General features: G+C 40.3%; 1 protein-coding gene across 2 annotated transcripts in view; it reads left to right on the top strand.

Annotated features, from left to right (window-relative positions):
• Positions 1-15674, top strand: part of LOC127582497 (palmitoyltransferase ZDHHC2-like) — a 64080-nt gene that overhangs the window by 29347 nt on the left and 19059 nt on the right. The window contains exons 7-9 of one of the 2 annotated variants that reach the window (XM_052037807.1): positions 2056-2176; positions 5455-5490; positions 12360-12492. In XM_052037807.1, the coding sequence (XP_051893767.1) occupies positions 2056-2176; positions 5455-5490; positions 12360-12492 (290 nt within the window). The remainder of the gene's footprint in view (positions 1-2055; positions 2177-5454; positions 5491-12359; positions 12493-15674) is intronic. The other variant, XM_052037816.1, reaches the window with a different exon arrangement.

The raw sequence follows: 15674 nt of genomic DNA, 5'->3' as shown, positions 1-15674 counted from the left end.
GCTCACTGCCAGAAAAATCTCACAAGTTGCATACATGGCAGCTGAGGTTGCCTTCCACAATTTTTAACCTAACCCCAGCCTTATGTAGAAATTTAATATCTACCTTCTGTTCTTCTTTCCTCCTGGAGGAGAGCACAGAAGCAGAGATATTGCTCTGACTGATAAAACCATAAGACATAGGAGCAGAATTAGGCCATTAGGCCCATTGGCTGCTCCACCATTCAATCACAGCTGATTTACTTTTCCCTCTCAACCCCATTCTCATGCTTTCTGCCCGTAATCTTTGATGCCCTTACTAATCAAGAACTTATCAACCTCTGGTTTAAATATACCCAATGACTTGGCCCCCACAGCTGTCTGTGGCAATAACTTCCACAAATTCACCACCCTGTGGCTAAATAAATTCCTCCTCATCTCTGTTCTAAAGGGACACCCTTCTATTCTGAGGCTGTGCCCTCTGGTCCTAGACTCTCCCACTACTGGAAACATCCCCTCTACGTCCACTCTATCAAGACCTTTCAATATTCGATAGGGTTCAATGAGATCCCCCCTCATCCTTCTAAACTCCAGCGAGTACAGCCCCAGAGCCATCAAATGCTCCTCATATATTAACCCTTTCATTCCCAGGATCATTCCTGTAAACTTCCTCTGGACCCTTTCCAATGCCAGCACATTCATCCTTAGACATGGGCCCAAAACCACTCACAATACTCAAAATGTGGTCTGACCGATGCCTTCTAAAGCCTCAGCATTACATCCTTGCTTCTATATTCTAGTCCTCTCAAAATGAATGCTAACATTGCATTTGCCTTCCTTACTACTGACTCAACCTGCAAGTTAACCTTTAGGGAATCCTGCACAGAACTCCCAAGTCTCTTTGCACCTCTGATTTCTGAATTCTCTCCCCATTTAGAAAATAGCCTGTGCCTTTATTCCTTCTCCCAGAGTGCATGACCGTACACTTTCCTACGCTGTATTCCATCTGCCACTTCTTTGCCCATTCTCCCAACCTGTCCAAGTCCTTCTGCAGACTCCCTGCTTCCTCAACACTACCTGCCCCTCCACCTATCTTTGTATCATCTGCAAACTTGGCCACAAAGCTAACAATTCGGTCGTCCAGATCATTAACATGTAACGTAAAAAGTAGCAGACCCAACACCAACCCCTGGGGAACACCACTAGTCGCCAGCAGCCAACCAGAAAAGGCCCCCTTTATTCCCACTCTTTGCCTTCTGCCAGTCAGCAAATCTTCTATCCATCCTATAATACCAGGAGCTCCTATCTTATTTAGCAGCCTCGTGTGGCACCTTGTCAAAGGCCTCCTGAAAATCCAAGTAAACAACATCCATTGACTCTCCTTTGTCTATTCTGCTTGTTACTTCCTCAAAGAATTCCAACATATTTGTCAGGCAAGATTTCCCCTTAAGGCAACAATGCTGACTTCAGCCTATTTTATCATGTGCTTCCAAGTATCCTGAAACCTCATCCTTGATAATGGATTCTAACATCTTATCAACCACTGAAGTCAGGCTAACTGGCCTATAATTTCCTGTCTTTTGGTACCAAGGTGCCATATGCAAATATTCAAGGTTGGGCACAAATCACCAGTCCAATAAAAGATACGGTGGTATTGAAACTGCAGCATACTGCTGTAATTTTACTTTGTTGTACTTGAACTATTATGCTATTTCACTGGTAAGCAGGAAAAAACTGATGCATTACTAATGTCTAGTGAAACATTACTTCATGAACTTATCCTAAATGTGATATTTTCAGTAATTCTCAGACAAACAGAGGTGATGTTAAGGATCAGTTTAAGGTCATACAATGTAGTTAAGGACTTTTCACAATCTTTGCTGAAGTTGCCATAGCCACGAAAATAGGAATAATAGATTTTTAATGATGTGAAACACATGTTAGCCAATCAGCAGCCTGCTTAGCCTCTCACCCATTTTGCTTTTCTTGCATTTCAGTCAGTTATTCATTCTTTAGTAACTTCAGCATTCTGACTTCTTTTTAATAAAACAAAAATGATACAATTTTACTTGTTTCCAGGGTGAACAATTGCGTTGGTTTCTCCAACTACAAGTTTTTCTTCCTTTTCTTGGCTTACTCACTGCTTTATTGTATATTTATCGCGGCTACCGATCTGCAGTACTTTATCAAGTTTTGGATGGTAAGTTTAACATACCCACCTGTGTATAGCAATTCTAGTTCTCTAGATGAGGAAGAAGTATTTTTATGGGAAATAGCTGCTTATACCATTTAATTGATTGTATGATTAAGTTTCAAGAGATCAAAAATATCCTTAGTTTTAAGTCATTTATTCGTCAAAGCTATTGATGAATTGGACAAAACAGTCAATTACTTAACCATCGTTCTTGTGTAAGTTTGAATCTAACCATGTCTCTTTCTAACTTAGTAAGTTAGAACTAAGCTAGAGATTAAAGCTCTTATGGAAATGTTGTGAGAATTTAGAGCTATATGTTAATAATTTGCAAAATAATGATTAGGTATAATTAGGGTGCAAAAGAAAAGGGGTTTTTAGATAACAACACCAAAATAGAAAGCAGATAAAATGTACAGTGTTTTATAACATTTAATGATGAATTATTTTGATATGCAGTAAACTGAAAATTCTCACACAGCCAACTTCCAGAAATAGCAATGAAAATGAAGGTCATATTTTAATTTGACCTTCTGGGATTTTTTAATCATTTGTTTATTTGTGTATAACAAATGTTTGGATATTTATACAAACTAATGTAGGCATTCAGTCAAACTTTAAATGTGTCCCATGAGACCATAGTTTGCAGATAAATGATCCATGAAGTGAAAAATCTTGGAGACTCCAATTCTAAGCTGTGCCACTTTCATTTGAGTTAATAAGAGTTGAACAGGACTTAGTGCTGCAGCCCTGACACTATTTTAGTCCAACGTCTATTATTGAGTCAGTGATCTTTAGCCATGTAGTTATGACTCACATTGGGATTTCCATTGTCAGAAAGAATCATTCCCATAGAGGGTTATTTGCTGGTACCACAGAACCCATGAACTTTAATGGGATAGAAATGCCATGAAGAGAAAGGGCCCTGCAGTATTAATGAGTGTTAAGCAAAACTGAGGCCTGAAATGTTGCTACCAGTTGCGCCTTTTTTGTGGTTTCTGGTTGTAATGTTACTCACTTCCTCGACAGCCTCGTCACGCCTTAAGAGAGAAATTCCTTCCACCACAACCACCATCAACTTCATTTTGCAAGAAGCAAATGTTTTTCCTCTTTGTAATAATATGTAGTATTGAATATTCCACTGTGATTCTTGAGGCACTTGCTGGGCTGTACCTCAGGTCTACAGCAGAGTTATCCATGCATCTAAAACAGGAAAAATTCAATAGTCTCCTCATTGAAATCCCATGCTGTAGGAAGAGCCTCTGTTATTCACCTCAGTCTTATGTGAAAAGAGTCACCCTGTGTCATCATAGATGATTGCTTCAGTAAAACCTCCAATATCACAGCACATGGCTCCAAATCTTGATAGTTGCCGATACGGATTGCTGAAAGCATCTTGGCTGCTTTCCGAATATTTGGCACTGACAAGCAAGATAAGACCATTAGAAATGTATGCTCTCCGATGGCTTTTAAAAGAAGGAAAATTTTCATATTGATAAACCTGAAGGAGTTCTCGTTTGGGACTTTCAATACAGCATACTCCTTCCACCCATGGGGACTCTGCCAATCTATAGAACTAGACGTCTAGTGCTCTCTTTTTTAATATCTCTATCTCTCTCTCTCTCTCTCTCTCTCTCTCTCTTTTGCCTGCTTCCATTGAGAATGATGTACCTTGCACAGCCCACCTAATTAGAGCACCTGTAATCTAGATACAATTGTGGAGAGTTGCTGGACTAACGTGGCAAAGTCACTCGATGCTTTGTCTGGAAAGATCCAGACACATTGAAGTTAACAATAGTGATGACCTTCATTGGTGCTGTTCTGCCACTGGATTAATCTTAAATAAAAGAGGACATGGCTTTAGGGTGAAAGGGGAAAGATTTAGGGGGAACTCCTTCACTCAGATAGTGGTGGGAGTGTGGAACGAGCTGCCATCTGACGTGGTAAATGCGGGCTCACTCTTAAGTTTTAAGAATAAATTGGATAGATACATGGATGGGAGAAATCTGGAGGGTTATGGACTGGGTGCAGGTTAATGGGACGAGCAGAATAACATTTCGGCACAGACTAGAAGGGCTGAATGGCCTGTTTTCTGTGCTGTAGTGTTCTACGGTTCAGGGCTTTAGTCTAAAGTTAATATATTTCCTCATAAATTCTGGGAGAATGTATAACATTGATGCAATAATGGAAACGATTAAGTAACTCCATTTTAGTCTGTAGACCCTCATAGCCAATGTATAGAATGTCAAGGAAGCCTGACTAAAAGGCTTCAAAATGGTAAAACATCAAACTATCTGTTTTTATTTTAAAAAAAGACCTGTTTCCTTCACCCAGCCTTATATTCTGTTTTCCTCATTGAAGTAATGTAAAAAGTAACTGAACATGAAAATATTAGGTGAGACAGTTTGAACTTGTAGCTTATTGTAATAGAGCTTTTTGGGGCCACATTGACATTTTTATGATTTAACAAATAAAATTGATTTCCTTTTAAGATCTTTAAGGAGACTCATTAAACCAATATAAACTTCATGTACTTTAAACTGTATGGACAGTATGAAATATGATTTTTATGATTTCAGAGATATACTTTCTATATGCATCACTGTGCAGGAAACAACAAGTAGATCCATTGAACCTACACCATCTCAGTCTGATATATTTTAAAATTAAGACATTGTAAATAACCTGTTCGCGTTCTGTATTATTCACATGGAATTCTGTTCTCTTTCACAATGCATGCCAAATTAGCTGCTTACGTTCTGAATAGTAATCTGATGCATGGTTTAAAACGCCTTTACGGCTACAAACTGTATTTGCCATTTGTGACTTTGTCTTGATCTATTTCCACCCTTTCCTCCTAACCCTCCCCTTCCACCTTGCCCTTTAGACATTAAAAAATCCAATGGCATTATTTAGAAGAGTGGGGATTTATTTCCAGTGTCCTGACCAATGGTTTCCCACTCAATGAACACCTACAAATAAGTCATTGCAGATCATTGTCACATTGCTGTTGTGGAAGCTTGCTGTGCACAAATTGGCTGCTAATTTTCCTGCAGTATGACAATAACTGCACTTTAAACACTATTTCTGTGACTGACAGGCATGTTGAGGCAGCCTGAGGTTGCAAAATGTGCTCTGTAAACACAAGCTTTTTAAAAATCGACATAAGTAAGGCACTTTCTTTGGTTATTTCATGATTTGTTTATTTTATTAATTCTAACTTGTTCTATTTTTATTGATTTCCTCCATCCACTTTCACCTCTTTTGATGACGTCCCACTTTTCAAGGATGGAATTCTAATTAAGCGCCTGAAGGAATATTGGGTAGGAATCCAAATTCTTGATCGGCCCATTTCCCTGATGGAAATTGATTAGTCAGTAGCAACATTTTAACACATTCTTCTTTTGATTTATAATGCTGCAGCATTCTTATTGGAAATAAATAGTCTTCTGCCTCTTTAGTAATGTTGAATTACTGTGATGTGGTAGTAATATTGTTGCTGCATCCCTAACTGTAAGCTAATCTAACCCAATACTATTTTTGTTTCTGCTGGCTTTAGTGTCATTCTGCATGTGGTACTGTCATTTCCAAACACTTCACAGCTAGAGAACATGTGAGTCTTATTAAAGAAGGTTATGTCACCGAGTGCTTCTGTTATCCTGAGGACCTCATTACCGATCTAAGCAAGCAAGAAATCAGGCCGATTTGCAGTCTAAACATCAAAGCACAGCAACCTGTATTTGTTACACCTTTAACATATCCGAAGTATAACACAGTTCAAATCCTGATACCACATACAGTTTACAATTTCCACACCTCTTCATGACAGCAATCTGAAATTGAGCAAAACTATTCTTGAACTACACAACCTTGATGTCAATTTAGTTCTGTGCTGAGATCCCACATCCTCACCATTATTAGGAACTGCATATTTCTACTTTGGTTACACTCTAATATTGCCCAACTCTGCCTTTGCCTAGGATCAATGTGAAACCATGCCTCTGCCACCTCTGGACAAGTCTACTCCAATGCACTCCGTACCTTCAATAAATATGAGGCTGTCCAAAGCTTGGCAGTCTACATCTAATTTCCATCTCCCCTGTGCTTGCTGACTTAAGCAACACTTCCATTTGAAATACTCACCCTTGTTTTCAAATATTTGCACAGCATTTGCCTTCCCTATTTCTGTACCTGCTAACAGGTCTTACAACCTTTCAAATTAACTTTGTCCCTCCAATTTTGGCACTGAGCATCCCTGAATTTACATGTTCTAATATAAACTTGTGCAGAGCATTAAAGTAAAAGAGCAGCTTTAGGCCTGAAGACCATTTCAACATCTTTCCCTGTTCAATCAGCTCATTTAATATTAACCATTTTCCCACCCTATCTCCAGTTGCCTTAATGGTTCTAGTTTCCAGAAATCTATCTATCTATCTATCTATCTATCTATCTATCTATCAGACATAAATATACTCATCAACTGCGCATCCACAGCATCTGGAGTAGGGAATTCCAAAGATGCTAACACTTTGAAGAAATTCCTTCTCATCCCAGAACTGGATGACTGATCCCTTGTCCTGAGACCTTGATCCTTTAATCAAGATGCTCAAGTGAAGGGACACTAACCCTACTGTGAAACCGTCTTGAGGATTTTGGATGGTTCAGTGACATCCCCTCTCCTGAACTGCAGAGAATACGAACCTGTAGTACTCACTGTCTTCATAGGAAAGCCCTTGCATCTCAGCATTCAATCTGGTCAACTTGCATTGCAGCCCGTAACAAGTATGCTTTGTAGAGTCATAGTCAGTTTCCTTGGATGGGATTACCAAGACAGTGCACATCACTCCATGTATGGTCTCATGGAGCCAAGGAAGCCTGGTTTTTGGGGTCCCAAGTTCAATCTGCACCTGGGTTAGGTTTGCTACCATATTAGAACATAGAAAAGTACAGCATAGGAACAGGCCCTTTGAACCACCATGTCTGTGCCATCCATGATGTCCATCTAAGCTAATCCTATCTGCCTGCCCGTGGTCCTTATCCCCCTTTTCCCTGCCTGTTCATGTATCTGGCTAAATGCTTCTTAAACATTGCTTTTGTATCTGCTTCTACCACCTCCCATGGCAGCACACTCCAGACACCTACCACTCTCTATGTAACAAAAAAATAATTTGCCTCACCAATCTCCTTTAAACTTTCCCCCTCTCACTTTAAACCTATGCTCTCTAGTATTTGACATGTCCATCCTGGGAAAAAGATTTACCCTATCTGCCCTTCATTAACTTTATATACTTCTATCAGGTCACCCCTCAGCCTCTGACACTCCATTGAAAACAGTCCAAGTTTGTCTAACTTCACCTTATGGCCAATACAGTCCAATGAGGGAACTGTGGTTGACAAGAGACGTAGAATATCTTGTCAAGAGGAAGAAAGAAGCTTACCTAAGGTTTAGAAAACATGATTCAGACAGGAGAGATACATGGTAGCCAGGAGGGAGCTTAAGAATGGACTTAGGAGAGCTAGAAGGGGGCATGAGAAGGCCTTGATGAGTAGGATTAAGGAAAATCCCAAGGCGTTCCACACATATGTGAAGAATAGGAGGATGACTAGAGTGAGGGCAGGACCGATCAGGGATGAAAAAGGAAATGTGCCTGGAGTCGGAAGAGGTAGGGGAGGTCCTCAATGAATACTTTGCTTCAGTATTCACCAGAGAGAGAGAGAGACCTCAACGTTTGTGAGGATGGCGTACAACAGACTGATATGCTAGGGCATGTCGATGTGAGTAAAGAGGATGTGCTGGAACTATTGAAAGACATTAGGATAGATAAGTCACTGGGGCTGGACGGGATATATCCAAGGTTATAACAGGAAGCGAGGGAAGAGATTGCTGCGCCTTTGGCGATGATCTTTGCATCCTCACTGGCCACAGGTGTAGTGCCAGATGACTGGAGGATGGCAAATGTTGTTCCTTTGTTTAAGAAAGGGAGTAGGGATAACCCTGGGAATTACAGGCCAGTGAGTCTTACTTCAGTGATGGGCAAGTTACTGGAGAAGATTCTTAGAGACAGAATTTATGGGCATTTGGAGAAGCATAGACTGATTAGGGACAGTCAGCATGGCTTTGTGAGAGGCAGGTCATGCCTCACAAGCCTGATTGAATTCTTTGAGGATGTGACAAAGCACATTGATGAAGGTCGAGCAGTGGATGTGGTGTACATGGATTTTTAGTGAAGTGCTTGATAAGGTTCCTCATGAAAGGCTCATTCAGAAAGTCAGGGGGCATGGGATCCAGGGAAACTTGGCTGTGTGGATTCAGAATTGGCTCACCCAAAGAAGAAAGAGGGTGGTGGTAAATGGAGTGTATTCTGCTTGGAGGTCAGTGACCAGTGGTGTTCCGCAGGGATCTGTTCTGGGACCCCTGCTCTTTGTGATTTTTATAAATGACTTGGACGAAGATGTGGAAGGATGGGTGAGTAAGTTTGCTGACGACACGAAGGTTGGTGGTGTTGTGGATAGTGTAGAAGATTGCTATAGATTACAACAGGACATTGATAGGGTGCAAAGCTGGGCTGAGAAGTGGCAGATGGAGTTCAACCCGGAAAAGTGTGAAGTGATACACTTCGGAAGATCAAATATGAAGGCAGAATACAAGGTTAATGGCAGGACTCTTAGCAGTGTGGAGGAACAGAGGGATCTTGGGGTCCACGTCCATAGATCCCTCAAGGTTGCCGCGCAGGTCGATAGGGTTGTTAAGAAGGCGTATGGTGTGTTTGCCTTCATTAGTCAGGGTATTGAGCTCAAGAGCCACGAGGTAATGTTGCAGCTCTGTAGGACTCTGGTTAGACCACACTTGGAGTATTGTGTTCAGTTCTGGTCGCCTCATTATAGGAAGGATGTGGAAGCTTTAGAGAGGGTGCAGAGGAGATTTACCAGGATGCTGCCTGGTTGAGTGAGTTAGGGCTTTTCTCTTTGGAGAGAAGGAGGATGAGAGGTGACTTGATAGAGGTGTACAAGATGATAAGAGGCACAGAACGAGTGGACAGTCAGAGACTTTTTCCCAGGGCGAAAATGGCTAACATGAGAGGGCAAATTTTTAAGGTGATTGGAGAAGCTATAAATGGGATGTCAGAGGTAAGTTTTTTTTTTATACATAGAGTGGTGGGTGCGTGGAATGCACTGCCAGCAGAGGTTCTGGGGGCAGATACATTCAGGACATTTAAGAGACTCTTGGATAGCCACATGAATGATAAAGAAATGGAGGGCTATGTGGGAGGGAAGGGTTAGATAGATCTTAGAGCAGGATAAAATGTCGGCACAACATTGTGGGCCGAAGGGCCTGTACTGTGCTTTAGTGTTCTATAATCCAGGCAACAAACTGGTGAACCTCTCCGAAGTCTCCCCATCCTTGCTGCAGTTTGCCAACCAGAACTCAAATAATAGTCCAAATGTGGCCTAACCAAAGTTTTAGACACTTGAAACATGACTTAACAACTTCAATACTCAATGCCCTGACCAATGAAGGCATTCATGCCATATGCCTTTCTTTACCACACTATCCATTTGTGTTGCCACTTTTTGTGAGCTATGAACTTGCACCCCAAGATCCCTCCATACACCAATGCTCCTAAAGGTCCTGGCATTTACTGTATACTTTCCTCTTGCATTTGATCTCCCAAAATGCCCCACATGACACTGGTCCAGATTAAACTCCCACCTGCCAAATCTCTGCCCATATTTTCGTATCTATATTCTGCTGTATTCTTTGGCAACCTTTCTCACTGTCCACAACTCCACCAATTTTCATGTCACCTGCAAATGTACTAATCATTTACATTATCATTCAGGTCACTAATATATATTACAACAGGGGCTCCAGCACTGATCCTTGAGGAACGCCCACTGGTCATAGACCTCCAGTCAGAAAAACATCTCTGTACCACTACCTTCTGTCTTCTATGATCAAGCCAATTTTGTATCCAAATTACCAAGTCACTGTGGATCCCATGTGACTCAATCTTCAGGACCTTGCCAACTGCTTTACTAAAGTCCACATTGACAACATCCATAGCCCTACCCTCATCAATCATCTTTGTCACTTCCTCAATGAACTCAAATCAGATTTGTGAGACAGAACCTCCCTCTAATGTTCATGCTTTGATACAGAACTGTCGACTGTCATTCTCTTGGATATTAATATCAGAGATCCAATTCCTGCTTGAGACCCTTGCTGCAGAGTCTAAGGATAGACTTGATTCGTGAATACAGATGCAGACTGACTGGCAACCCATGAATGGACTGGCTGCATTGCATGTGTAGACACTAACCCCTCTCCCCTAATCATTTTTCTCCCCAACTGTTGCCCTCTCCTCAAGTGGCTAGCAGATCCCCATGAGGCAAAATTTTCAAAAGACATTTGGATAAGCACATGGATAGGAAGGATTGAGAGGGATATGGGCCAAACGCGGGCAAATGGGACTAGCTTGTTGAGCACTATGGTCCTAAGGCCTGTTTCCGTGCAGTATTTCTATGACTCCATGAAGCATGCAGTCCATATTGGTCTTGCTGTGAATACAGTAGATATTAACCGGTTATGAATCCTATTTGGCATAAACAACTCATTGACCCTGTTACTGTGAGCTTTCCATTTTCCTGCATTAGATCCAATAGAATGTGAATTTAATGCATAAATTCTCCTGGCCCCCTAGACCAAGGAATATTATATTTGCATATATTTCCTTGACCTAGCTTTATGAATAGATTGAAAATTCAGCACTGGTGGATGTTGCTCCTCCATGCCTGACCCTGTAAGCAAGACGACAACAACATAATGCCTTAAAAAAAAATAATAAAACACCCTTCCAACACAATTTGGCATTAATCCAGATAAAAAGACATTGGGACAGATAACCAAAAATTTGGTATAATAATTTACGCCTGGAAATTTGGAAATGTGACATTGCCATTTTTCAGCAACACATGTCCGTAAATCATTAATTTTTTTTTAAACAGTTGTAACCATTTCTTGACTGAATTGTTCCACTCCAGAAATTTGACCAAGCATTTCTGGTCATGGATCATCCTTGCACGTTTGACATAATTTCCATGAGACTCACTTCAGATGATACCCTCCCCATCCAATGCTTGTTGGGTACCAGGAAGGTTATCACTGAACAGATATGTGGAGATATACCAAATCCCACTGTAGCATACTGAGGCAATTCATACTATAGAATGACAAAAAGCTTCAGAGAAGTTGTTCTTCTATCTGTTTTTGTTGTATTTATATTAGCACAGTGACTGCCTTGGGTGAGCAACTGAATCCAATGATATGGGAAGAGTAAAGTAATGGAAATGGATGCTTTGATCAAGATTCTGTAAAACGTGAATAATTTCAGTGCTTGTACATTTATTCTTATTCTTAAGTTCTTTAACACAACCAACCTACTAATTTCATTACCTTTCAAAAGAAAGCTCAAGTCAAACAAAATTGTAACTTTTTAAAAAGGAGCATTGGTAATAATATGTTTCATCTCATAACTGTGGAAATATGCTGTATCATAGCAGTGGTGAGGATGGGGTTTGCCCCCACTAATTGCAGTGCTTCTGATTTTAGGCTTCTCACTTCTAAAAAGGCAATTCCCCATTTAGAAGGGGCCAGGAATGGACAAACCAGGACTGCTGTAAGGTTTACAAGATATAGTCGTGAACAAGACAATGTCAGGGAATAATCTAATTAAGCTGTCCAATTTTTTAGAAGGATATTTACGTGGAATCTATGATTCATTGATGGAGGAATCAGAACTAGATTGTAGGCCATTCAGGACTGAAGGCAGGAGGCAGTTTTTCCATGGAAATAATAAAAGAAATCTGGAACCCTTTAACACCTTCATCTAAAGGATACGACTGCTGGGTTAATTGAGATTTTCAAGAGCCATCAGTAAGTTTCTTTTGAATGTAGGTTATTTATGCTTATGGGTCAAAGGCCAGGTGATTGTAGTTGAGGTACAGATCAGTCATGATATGGTGGAATGGCCAACTTCTCTTCCTATATTCCTATGGCCTAGAAAAGGTGGGCAAAAATTAAAACAGATCAGGCTCTCCAGTGTATAATCTCAAAATTACATATTGCAGGTACAACCTTGTTTCCTGTGTTTCCAGCATATTGTTACTTTTTTGCTTTTTTTCTCCCCCCCAGAATGGCCTACCAGATACCCAAGCTAAGTTCCACATCATGTTCCTGTTCTTTGCAGCTGCAATGTTTTCCATCAGCCTGTCCTCTCTGTTTGGCTACCATTGCTGGTTAGTCAGTAAAAACAGATCTACATTAGGTAAGATGGAATTTCTCTACAAGGTGTTTGTTGGTGTTGATTTTTTAAATAATTAGGTTTGTGCAAGGTTGGTTAATCTACAACAAAGAAAAATGAGGCAATTTCAGTGTTTCTATGCAGTATTTTCATGTTTAAAATTTAATGGGATGCAGAAATATTCTGCACAATAACATAGGTCAGAGGTTTGGGGTCATTGTGTCAAAGTCCACAGAGAAGTCTGAATACATCAAAACTTCTCTTCCTGACCTGGTGTTTATCTCCTATTCTATCCAGCCAGACTGCTATTTCACCAAGCTCCTGTAGGTATCTGCAATGAAATTAAAACAGTTCAATAAGGATGGAACATCATGAGGACCAGACATTCCCAATACACCTGCAAAATTCAAACAGGTACAGCACAGAGACCAATAACACTGTCTTCACTCCCAACTTTAGAGTAGCCCTTATCCCAACATTAGACACAGTGAGAAAAATAGCACTGGAAGATCACTTTTATACCAGAGGAATGACCTAGTTCTTAAAAAAAACATGTGAGATGCTACTTTGTACCTGAGTGATTAGAATGGTCAGTTTTTCTAGTCTTTACATGTGACTGGTCTTTTGTCCTTTATGCCATTTCTTGTAACTCCTTTGTAAAGTCTCTTAGGCCTTGTATCCTTTCCACAGTGTAGTGTTCAAAGTAGGCCATGCATCTCCAGATGTGACCTTACCTATTTTTTCTGAACTTCCTTTCTTTTGCACTCTGTGGCCACAATCTGGACTGTGGTGGTTGGTTCAAGTAGGTGAAGGAGTTGTGGTCTTGACGTTGTATGAAGCTTTAAGCAATGAACAGCACAGTTAATGTGGGCTGTATGAGTAGACAGCATGAATTATGTCTACTGCCTCCATCAAGTCAAACAGATACATTGTGCTGCCATACCTGTTTTCAGGAGATATCTAATTTCAATCTGTGTCTCTCTAGCACGCTCATTGACCCCTCTCTCGCTTCTGCATTGGTCAGCTTGTTCAACATCCTCACTTGGATGACGTGCAGTAAACACTGGAAGACTGAAAGCATTTGCCAAAGTAACCATCCCCTTCACAGCTACCGTATCAGAATGAATCTAGCTTTTTGTCCTTGTTCAACCCTTAGCTGAACTTTCATCACGTGCCTCCTGCCCACTTGCAAAGATTTCCTTCTCCTGCCTTGGTGAAATTGGCTGATTCCACCCAGTAATGTAGCACTATTAGATGAAAATGAAAAAAGAAACAAAATGTTTTTGTAGCACTATTAGATGTACAACTTTAGGAAAACCATTCTTAAAAAGTTTATGTTCTCATCCATACCCTTGTCACCTTCCGATCTGACCCATTTTTTTCGGGTTGATTTAAATTCTCCATCCTCAATAAATGTCAATTCATCCAAAACTTTGCTGCCCACATCCTGTTACACAAGTCCCACTCCCATTATTCTTATTTCCATCAACCTACAGTCCCCAGTTCCTCTTCCTTGTTTAGATATCTTTGTGATTTAAATCCCTTCTTGTCTCATCAGTCATTAACTACTTTAATTTCCTGCAACTATAAAACTAATCTACAAACTCTCCTTTCCTCTATCTCTGATCTCTTGCACTTCCCCCTCTTGCCTTGTGGCTCTGCCTTAACCTGGCTCGGTTCCATTTTTGAAACTCTCCCTCTCTCTTTTTTCCCCTTCTTAAAATCCCTTTGATCAGATTTTCAATCCTCCACATAACACATTCCTGGGCAAAATATCGAATTTTTGATTGTACTTCTAAAACATATTCTACATTAAGGATGTTTCATAAATGTTAGTTCTTGTTATGTGCAAAATAATAAATATTTTAAGCTTTTGATAAATTAGTGTTCTTTTTCTGTATTTCAACAAATACTGACTAACACGAGGCATCTCCAGTGGCTCCAGTAGTTACATATTTCCCAACTAACAAATTCTATTCCTTTTCCTGTTACTTTTAAAATGTCAGTGAATAAAGGGCTCTAAACTAAATGCATCCTTTCACATTTGAAATGTGAGTGTATCTTTGTTTTAAATTGAAACAGAACTTTGTCACTGGCTGCTTTATGCAACATTACATTATATGATGGAACACCCGAATCCAAGACAATTAGATGGTGTTAGTTCTGATGCATAATTAATGCAAAATGCTTCATTTATTGACTCTGGCCAAAGCTGGCAGATTTATTCTGACATTTGTAAGTGGACATTGCAGCAATAATTGCATTTTGCTATGAAACATCAGTTGTAGCTCGAATGTAACTGACAGCTCAAAGGGCAAATGATCATGTTGAATATATTTCATTGCAGTATCACTCGAGGAAAGTAAGAACAGCACAATCCACAAATGATCCATGTTCAGAGTGTGCCCGCAGAATACAAAAAGATCTTTGTATTTTGATGTGATGTGCAGAAAGCAACAAAAGTTCTGTTATTTTCTAACTGTGGAAAAGGCAATGCCTTTGATTTTAATCAGTAGAGCCATTGTAGCCAAAATAGTAAGCTATATGGGGCAATAGTAATATAACATTGCTGTTCAATTACACCACTTGTATAGAGACCCAAATTATTGACCTGGAGACACCAGTTCAAATCTCATCGTGGCTGCTGAGAGTTTAAAATTGGGTAATTAAATAATTCTGGAATTAAAAAGATAGTATCAGTAATCAGATTGCTGTAAAAACTCCTCTGGTTCACAAATGCCAGAGAAAGCCATCTGCCAACCTTACTTAAAATAAAAGCAGAAAATGTTGGAAGCACCAGCAGGTCAGTCAACGGCTATGGAAAGAGAAACTTTAGTAAATGTTTCTAGACCAAGATCCTTTATCATCCTCGCCAGGTCTGACCTAAGTGTGCCTCCAGACCCACAGTAATGTGGTCGATTCAGGGGACAGTTAAGAAGTAACCGAACAAGCCACCCAGTGCAGGAGCAGCTAGGAATGGGCAATAAATGCTGACCCAGCCACCAACAGTTGTGATTTGGTGACAGCTTTTAAACATTCTGAAGTTCTCCCCCTCATCCCTTCTCCTTTGCTTTACCTGAGACATCCAAACCCCTTTAAAATCTACCTTGCCACCTGTGCCTTCAGTTTTCTTAAATTCCCCTCCCACAGCTGCTCAGGCCTGCCATGGAACTATGAAGTTAAGACACTTGAACAAAGTAAAATTA

This window comes from Pristis pectinata, chromosome 2 (genome assembly GCF_009764475.1).
Source record: "Pristis pectinata isolate sPriPec2 chromosome 2, sPriPec2.1.pri, whole genome shotgun sequence".
NCBI classification, from domain to species: Eukaryota; Metazoa; Chordata; class Chondrichthyes; order Rhinopristiformes; family Pristidae; genus Pristis; species Pristis pectinata.
Note: the sequence above shows the minus strand (reverse complement) of the source record. Positions and strands in the feature narration are given on the sequence as shown.